Source organism: Penaeus vannamei, chromosome 20 (genome assembly GCF_042767895.1).
Source record: "Penaeus vannamei isolate JL-2024 chromosome 20, ASM4276789v1, whole genome shotgun sequence".
In the NCBI taxonomy this organism is placed as follows: domain Eukaryota; kingdom Metazoa; phylum Arthropoda; class Malacostraca; order Decapoda; family Penaeidae; genus Penaeus; species Penaeus vannamei.
The window spans coordinates 36,944,589-36,954,588 of NC_091568.1; the positions used below are offsets into that span (position 1 = coordinate 36,944,589).

General features: G+C 33.6%; 2 protein-coding genes across 2 annotated transcripts in view; one reads left to right on the top strand and one right to left on the bottom strand.

Moving 5' to 3' along the window:
- The window catches only part of LOC113816491 (beta-1,4-mannosyl-glycoprotein 4-beta-N-acetylglucosaminyltransferase), a 10,729-nt gene extending 2,483 nt beyond the window's left edge, over positions 1-8,246 (bottom strand). The window contains exons 1-3 of the mRNA XM_027368531.2: positions 8,166-8,246; positions 4,266-4,340; positions 1-3,391 (exon numbers count right to left, since the gene is read on the bottom strand). The exon at positions 1-3,391 is cut by the window's left edge and continues 2,483 nt beyond it. Coding sequence (XP_027224332.1) covers positions 2,198-3,391; positions 4,266-4,322 — 1,251 coding nt within the window. The 5' untranslated portion in view covers positions 4,323-4,340; positions 8,166-8,246 and the 3' untranslated portion in view covers positions 1-2,197. The remainder of the gene's footprint in view (positions 3,392-4,265; positions 4,341-8,165) is intronic.
- A 463-nt stretch (positions 8,247-8,709) lies between these two features.
- Positions 8,710-10,000, top strand: part of oaf (out at first) — an 8,397-nt gene continuing 7,106 nt past the window's right edge. The window contains exon 1 of the mRNA XM_027368532.2: positions 8,710-8,885. Within this exon, the coding sequence (XP_027224333.1) occupies positions 8,799-8,885 (87 nt within the window). The 5' untranslated portion in view covers positions 8,710-8,798. The remainder of the gene's footprint in view (positions 8,886-10,000) is intronic.

Here is a 10,000-nt window from a genome sequence, read left to right on the forward strand (position 1 = left end):
GTACAATACCTGCAGGTTACATTCATATTCCCGAATATCACAATACACAAGGTAAATATCAGCTTAAGCCTAACACCTACTGGATTCACTGTCTGTCTGACTTTTCAAAATGAGATTTCATGTTACTGACTTTTCATCCTGTATCTAAAATATAACTATTGATATGGAAAATTTAAAGTAAATTTACCCTGAATGTCTTAACTGTACATTTACATTCACAAAAAGAGATATAGATATAACTTCTTTGAATGAAATCCAGACTTGATAAAACTGAACACTATAAGCAAAGTTCAAAGTTTAATATGAAATTATTCTCAATCTCACACTCTCACTCTCTCCCACTTAAGCACACACACATACACATACAAAGAAACACACACACACACACACACACACACACACACACACACACACACACACACACACACACACACACACACACACACACACAAAACACACACACAGTTGCATGTACGGGTACGCACGCACACACACACGCACGCACGTACGCATGCACACACATATACATACATACACACAAACACATATCCACACACAAACGCATATCCACACACAAACACACATCCACACACACACATGCCCACGCACACGCACATGCTAATGCGCACGTGCACACACACACACACACACACACACACACACACACACACACACACACACACACACACCACACATACACACACACACATACACACACACACACTTGTTCACTGTATGGTTTTGGAAGACAGCGTCAACAATTATTACCTAATTGTGATTATGTGTTCTTAGTTAAAAACCCATATTTTGCACTTTTGGAAGGATCCAACACCTTTAAAATATCTTTGATATAAAATAAGAAATATAGTAGAATAAGAGAGACACTAACAATGCATGTTTTCATTAGTTTTTGATATCATCATTAGCACCTTTAATTTATGATTCATTACATGTAACAGTAAAAATAACAATTCTAAAAAAGCTTTCTACATTTTTACACCGTTTGGGTATTTGATTAACAAATGGCAAGCCTATTTATTATTCCTCTAGTCTATAGTAATATAAAATGGCATTAGCAGTTTAAAATACAACTGTATTTCAATATATCTTTTTCATATGTAGCTATATGTAATTCATATTGATAGAGCTGGTAATTACAAGAAACGTAATGCATAACAATATGAAAATCAAAACCACTTTCAAATATCTTTATGTAAACATGCCATACAAAGACTAATCATTCATTGGAACATTTTTTTTTAACCAAAAATATACTGCCTTAAAGCAGGACTTTGCCATTACCTGAATATTCAAAATTCTCATCTTTAAAATAAAGAAAAATACATACAAACTGACATGGTAGATGTTGATAAACCGTCTTGCCTGGAATAACATAATGATTATGAGATATGTGAATAATTGATTTATATTTGGGCATACCTCTTTCTTACCTCCAATGCTTTCAACCTTCAACCCATATTCCTCTAAATCATATAATCTTTCAGATTAACATGGTATTTTGTGGTTATGTATATATATATATATGTATGTTTATATATATATGTGTGCATGTGTATGTGCGTGTGTGCATGTGTGTGTGCCTGTGTAGGTGTATGTGTGTAGGTGTAAGTGTATATGTAAGTATGTCTGTATGCATATACTTACACACATACTTATACATATCTATACATATACATATACATCTATACAAGTGTATGTATGTGTGCATATATATATATATATATATATATATATATATATATATATATATATATATATATATATATATATATATATATATATATATATATATATATATATATATGTATATATATATACATATATTAATTTGTTGATTTATCTATTCATTCATTCAATTAATTGATGAGATGGAATTTCTGCATATAGACTTACCATCATGGAAAATACAAATTTACCTTCATCCACAATGTGAATATGGACATCTTTCACATGAAAAGCTTGAATTACATCTTTGAGTAATGCAGGGATGCATTTGAACCTTAAAATTCGGTTGGCACATGGTGAGAGTTATTATGAAACTCTTAATCGAACCATAAACTAGGAATCTGATTCATCCACTTACCTGTTGAGCAAGACCTAACTTTTCAGATCCATTACTGGTTCAATACGTTAGGAATAATTCTCTCTGACACAAAAACATGTAACAAACAAGGCACTAAACAAGGTTGTGGATGGATATTGTTTCGTACGGATTTTTCAATAAATGGTTGAAATTTTCTCTGTTGTTCCACAGGTAAGACGGCAAGTTTTCCTGACTGGGGGTGTTTGCTTTTCCAACGGGTGCTAGATTCTCGTCTTGCCCGAATTTGACCAAGCGCTGAATGAAGGGTAGCATGCTGGATGATGATTCAGTGAACCATTTTGGTCTATAACTCTTTGGTAAGTTGAGAAACTTGCGGAAAATATTCTGGACTGACAAGCACAAGTGACATTTCCAACCAGCATCTGGAACTGTCCATTCAGAAACTGGCTGTTCATGAGTTGTAAAAAAGTTGAGATCTTCCTCCAAAACACTTCCTTCTTGAAGACGCGACACTTGGTATTCAAAAGCATTGGCTAGAAACTGAAAAGACGAGGCACACACTTGAGGCTTAGTTTTATTAAGACTCTTCATAGCACTCCAGTAAAACCCGTACACATGCTCACGGTATTGACACTTTACTGGTAACGGATACCCCTGGAAGAGCTTTAGAAAAGTCAAGACATCACGGCTGAGAATTTCTTCACCATTCGTCAGAATAAAGAGATCATCTGGACGGATGTCACTTACTAAACGCAGCCCAGTGTGAACCAAATTTTGCATGAATGAGCTTTTCTTCAGATCACTTTCTGTCACAGGGACATATATTATCCTATCTTGAAAATCTTTTAACCATTCTTTTTTCAATTTATTCAATACAGGGAGAGATGTTTTACTACCTGGCTCTGTATAATTGGTTTCACCAATAACAAATATATCAACTAATCCATTGAGCTCATTTACATTTGTCTCAAAAATATCAAACTCATAAGAAAATGGAGTAACCAATATCACACGTCGTGCTCTTTTCCTCAGTTGTAAATTCTTAGAGAGTTCTTCATTTTGCATCCACTTTGCTCTCTGCATTATTTCTGGTACTCCACACCTCCGTCCTTTCCATCCTTTACGGCACACACAGTTGCCTTCTGAGCTCTTCTCAGGAATTACACCTTCTTTAACACAAAGATCTTTCCCAAAAAATGTATAGTAATGGGACATCTCATGGTCAGTTAAATGTAGGATGCCTTGACCTCCTTCACTAAATAAACGTTTCAAAAACTGTTTGGGAGGATCTAAGGGTTGTGAGAAGAACCAAAATCCCAGGAAAATCTGGAAAAAAATAAAACTATGAAGATTCAAATCACTCTAGAGTAAATGTAAAGACAATAATCATAATAATGTGTCAACTCTCATCTCAATGTACTTCATAGCTGTTACCTAGTAATATCCTCAATGTAAATGGTATTATCATGAAAAGCTTCAGATCTTTTTTTACCTATATAAAGGCTAGAAATAGTTAAGTCAGCATAACATCACAAAAGACATAACTGACATTATGTAGATTATGTAAAGATATTCTGTATTCAACATTTCTTACTTGACTTAGACTACTGATTGGTAATTTTCCATTCCATCTGCATCCTAAAATTTATCAAATTTGGTATTGACGGATTCCTAGTGATGTAAAATTTGCATTTATAGTGGTTTTAGTTGGAGCTAGCCAACAACAGAGATGCTAATACACCCGAAAGGTAACAAAACGATAGGGAATCTTCAGTAACTTGGTGGAAAACATTATGCAGTATTTATGCATTTTGGAATGCAAAATGTCCATCTCATCTGACTGTCAAGATAGTCTATCCAACTTTGAGTAACATGACTCATAGGTGATGACACAACCAGCTGAGGATGGCACTCTGTTAGGTAAACATCCCTCACGATGTACACAATCCTAAGATTCTGGCATTCCTTCTATGCTTATTTATTCACTCTGCTGATTTTTTATTACTATATTTGGTTAGTAGATATCAATAGGATTCCACTGATAGCAAATTTGATGTAGACCTTGTCTAGAAATTTACCATGTGAATATATAAATAAAGACCTACTTTACAGCCATGCATTACTCACTATATATACTAATCTAAACAAAATTTTATCACTCTTTAGTTAAGTACTTTATGACATTCTAAAGCACACTCACCTGTGATACTACAACAGCTAGAGCAACACAGCGACATCTAATCCTTAGCCGCACCATGTTGCCTCTCCTACATGTCTGAGGAATAAAATTGGTTTGTAAATGAAGATTTTTGAGGAATAAAACTGCTTTGTAAATCAAGATTTTTAAGAAAAAGGGAATGGGAAGGAGAACAGGGAGAGAGAAGGAAAGAGGGGGGAGAGGGAGGGATAAGAGGAAGAGAAAGAGGAAGGGTAAGGGGAGGGATGGAGAGAGGAAAGAGCGCTGGGAATTTCACATGGAGAAAGGAAAGAGGGAATGGATTCGCAGCAATTTTGTATCCGAGTGAAATGATTGTTTTAAAAGCAATTAAATGGATGAAAATGTATCCCAGACCCAGGAGAAAAGTCTGGTATATAAAAAGAAATGGACTATGATACTCAAACAATCAGAAGACCAAGAGAAGAAAGTGATAATGAAGAAAACCCAGATCCCAAACTTGCCCAAAGACATGAAGCCAGCAGAAACTTAGAATTTCAATAACACTACAACCAGGCAAGATGAGAGTTTAAAGCACATAATACTAATAAATTTAACTGAGGAACCTGACAAATCTAACTTTCATAATCCCATCAAACTTACAGATGCCCTAAACCAATCTATATTTCAAAAATATATAATAGGAGACTCCTTCAAAGACCTAGGTACTGGTAGAGCTGTAAGATCTGAGGTGAATAGTCTTACTAAAATACCTCCATTAAACCAAATCACAAAACTTGGAGACTGGAATGTCTTTTGCAAGCAACCGACTTCAAACAAAAACATAGGTTGTCCCTACGGTACCATTTACCCAGTAGAAACACAACTGGAGCCGAAAGAAATAATAGATAAAATAAGACCACTGCTGGGATATGATAGTGAAATTGTGGAAGTGATCAGAATTAACACGATAAATAATGACGAACAAGGTAAAAAAAAAAAAAAAAAAAATGGTTACCAACAAAACCTCTAAGGATAACCATTAGAGGTCCCATACTTGAAAAAGTAGCCTCTGGACACACATCAATACATGTTCCCCATACCTAAATGTTTTAAATGTCTGAGATGTGGTCGTGGAATTATGACGTGTAAAAAACAAATGAGATGTAACAGAGGCAGTGAATTCAACTACGACTATAAACACTGCACAAATAACCCTTATTGCTCTTTCTGTCATGAGACCCATCCACCAATCAAGGCAAAACAAATAAACAAACAAAACACAACACTGGGCATAAGAATAAGTCACAAAAACAAGTCGACTAATATCTTCTTACTGTACAACCCATGCAATAATCAAAGCCAGAAAGAAATAGAATATTACACAGAACAAATAGATGATCCCAAATTAATAATAGGAGACTTTTATGGTCACCACAAATACTGGGGCCCCAAAATAAATGAAAAACAAATAAATATAACAGGTAAAAGCCTATTCAAAGTAATTCAAGAAAATAATACCATTTTAATACACCCTCCCCAGCTCCGACCACAAGACTAGACCCCAGAAATACAAAGGAATCAACATTAGACTTCGTTTTATCATCACCTCCTATAATCCACTTACAACTTGATACAGGTCCCAACTTAGGTAGTGATCACCTACCGGTAATAATAAGAGACAACACAAAAAAAAAGTCCCCTCAGTTAAAAGAAAAGATATGGAAATTCACGAAGGAAGGATGGATAATTTACCAGCACAAATTAAATAAAACTATACAACAAATATAAGTTCTCTCGGAGAAATAATTGACCTTATAAAAGACATTGGCGAAAAACATTTTAAATTTGAAGTATATGATAAAAAAAGAAAAACCTAATAAACCATGGTGGAATGCTAAATGCAAAGATATTGCAAAGATATTGCAAAAAGAAAGAAATAAAGTCAAGAACAAATGGAAAAAAGACCAAATAATAAATATCTAGATTATAAAATCACTATTACTAAAAGTTAAACAAGTTATAGAGGATGAAAAGAGTGTCATGGGAAAAATTTCACACTTCAATTGATTTTAATACCCCATCGAAAAAGATCTGGAACTTTATAAAAAAAATAACAAGAAAAACAACACAAACTAACTACCCACTAATAGATAATGACCAACCTATCTCAGAAATAAAAAACAAATTAGAAGAATATCAAAACATAGTAAATAATCATACAAAAAATTGCTGACAGATACTGAGATGGAAGAACTTCTAAAAAAACAAATAACACATAAATAAATGGCAAGATACTAGAAATAACTAATTCAAGCAAGAGTAAATACAAAAAATAATAAAGCATATGGCTGCCATTTATAATAAACAAAAGAAAATCACAACAATTTGGAAACTACTGAGAAATACACACATAAAACAAGGTCTGAAATATATAGACTCTGTGATCTCTACAGATTCAATCTCATCAATATTAATACTACAAAACCACAAACCAAGTAATTACAAACATATCAAATACTAAACACAAAAACAAATTTACTCTTCAGCAATTCAAAGTCATAATGCCACAATACAATGGATTCCAGCACATAAGAGCATTTTAGATAATGAAATTGTAGACCTTGCAGCAAAGCTAACGAATTAGATGACTCCACAACCATAACCCAAGACACCAACCACATAATAAAAGCAAACAGCAAAATACATTGGGAGGAACAGTTTAAGTATAGAAGTGCACAATTATACATAACATATTTTTTTGTTCCGTAGAGCCATTCCATCTTGCAATTATTATTTTTCTGTTCCAATCATTCCCAGTGCAACATGATTGAATCTGTTGTTTTCTATTGCAATTGATTAGTTCAGGGAATAAGTGAAAGTACTGGTAATTATTCATCAAAGAAATAGTCAATAACCTTTGGGGCACTCTTGGGAACCCAGAAACATAACCAAAAACGGCTAGCTGTTTTACTGTACTGGTTACTTTTCAAACGGTAACAGTATTTTGGAATATAATGTCCTTGATGGCTTTTGATATCTTATTGTGGGATGTACAGTGTTAGAGATATCCAATTTAAGTATGAATATGTATGAAATTTCTGAAATAGGAGAAATGCATCTGGCAACTTGATAAATGTTTACCACCTGCTTGATTCCTGTTGCGCGAGAGGTTGTGCATTTGCTGTATTAGCTGGAAAAGACAGCATTAGTGTCTGAGGGTGCAGTCCTTCTGCAAACTCTTTCCCATGACAGTAGTGATATTGCAAGGTGATACAACATATTTGGTAATAATAATAACAGTAAAGCTGGGAAAACATACTGACTTGGTAAAACAGCCATTGTGGATTGACAAAGTAACCTGTTTCTTTATTTTCCTTTGAATTAATGTGACTCAGGTTACTTAGACAGTTCTAGAGTAACACACTTTTAATATTAATGATAATATTGTAATGTCTTCAATAACTTTTTTTCTAATCATTCAGTAAATCAACACAAACAAGCAATTCACTGATACTAGTTCACAAGTATTACTGGGAATCTTTTAACAAAAACATAGAAACTTAACTCCACCTTTTCGAAATATAAAATGAAATACCACGTCATCAACAACCAAATGTATTAGGAAATGTTTGTTAGTATGTTTAGCATGGTTACAATAGTTTTCTTTCATTCATTCTCTTACACTTTTTCATCTACGGTAATTTTTGCTTTCTTATTTCTATCTTAAAGTGAAACAAGAGTAAATGGCAAGCTTTGTTGATAATTGGGCAGATAAAAACAATTGTTTCTTCATGTTTTTCTTGATTAATACAAAACGACAAGCCTTTAAACATAACATATCTGATCAAATATATGTTGATAATTTTATTCACTAGTATTTACTTGGGCTATAATTCAAGGAAATCAGTCAATCAACTTTAATATTTGGGAGATTTCACTTACTTTCGCCTCAAGAGAATGGAAGCCCAACTTTCTCACGATTCTTCGTTTCGCACTGTTGGCGAGATTCGGCTGACTTTGAAGAGACTTAGAGATAAGAATCGCAAATTGCCTGAATAGAAACAAACAAGCCTATAATTGAAAACACTAATAAGGTTTTTTATCCAGTAAATTGGTTCAAACCGTTCATTGTTCAGGAAAAAAAATCGTATAGGTGAAGATTTCAAACCACGAGCAGTGGGCTGCAGTACTCATAAATCTAGAATATTAAACAAATATTACCAAAATTCATTGATTATGAAGTGATGTAGTGGAAATTACTTATGATTGTGCAAAATACAGAAATTATGAATGAAGACAGAGAATATAAAATGTGTTGGATGAGACTTTAAAAATATAAACAAATAACTATAAATGATTTGATATATTTCTCTTTAGGGTATTCAGTACTTCCTTGATGCATTGAGTCTTCGTAATCATATTATTCAAATCTCTTATAGCTCAACTTGGAACCCATTACTATTATTTTGGAACTAGAGGTTTGCAGTTTATAATCAAGGTTGAAAGAACGAGAAATCGCTAGATGTAAACACAATAGGTTCTGTAGATTTGGTTTTCCTCTCTCTGAAAACCAAAATGTATTCTTTATGCATCTTTCTTCTCGTTTCATTTTCGGTAAACACCTTTTCCACGGCACAGCTCGTCGTTAATGTAAAAACACAGGTAAGAAACCATTAATGACGTGTGAGACAAGTGACAGTTATTATGAGTTAATTTCGCAAAGCTTAAATGAGCTCCACCCAGTTTCACCATGTCACATATACTGTGAAATCAATTACATTGCCAAAATTACATTTTACGTTACTGGAGTATTGGCATCAAAATGTGACTCTTCACTGTTTTAGCAACATCAGTAACTGCTTGATCATTTCTGTAGTTGTGCACCTGCATGCTTTATTAAAGTGTAGGTAGAGGTTACAGAGACCAACGCACATAGATAGACATAAATGGACACCACCATCTAATAGAGTGGGATAGAACAAAGTTTAAGCTTGTTTACCTTTCGAAGAGAAGCACAACACTGGCCCTTCAACGTTGTATTTCATTGTCAAACTACTTTGTGTGTTACTACGCGCTTGTCAAAAAGATATTTGGCTAATTATCAGTGTCTGGTGTTACGTATTTATGCCATTAAAGTCATTTATTAGTGTTATTATACATCATTTGCATATTTTAATATTTATCTATACCCTCAATGAAGAAATGCTTGTTTGTGTTCACTTTACCAAAGTCACAATTCAGAGCTATTAGAGTCAGTTTGTGGTATTTTAGAATTAAACTGACAACATTAAGAAAAAATGTTGTAAGTGTTTAGCATAGGACATCCTAAAACGTAATGTTCGGTATTTATGGATACAAAAAATTTTCAGCTGAGATAAATAGACCCCATTGCAGTTATAGTAAGCAATACTAATAAGTAAACATGATATGAACAGTAAAAGATTCTTGGAATTTGATAAATAATTAAGACTAAGCAAAAGGCAAAAGATGTTCATCTCACATTGCCACCATCTCAGCCGAGTTGTGAAGTCACTCATACGAGACATTACCCTGAACCCTCTGGGCTTGGGGATTTTGAATTTTAGGTAGTTGGCTGGGGATGGCAATACTCCTAAGGGTTTTATTGGGGATATTGCCCCAAAACAATAACATAGCACATGGATACTGCATAATATAACCCAACAATTTCCTTGTAATTCATATATATATATGTACATACATACATACATATATACATATATACATATATACATATATATATATATATATATATACAT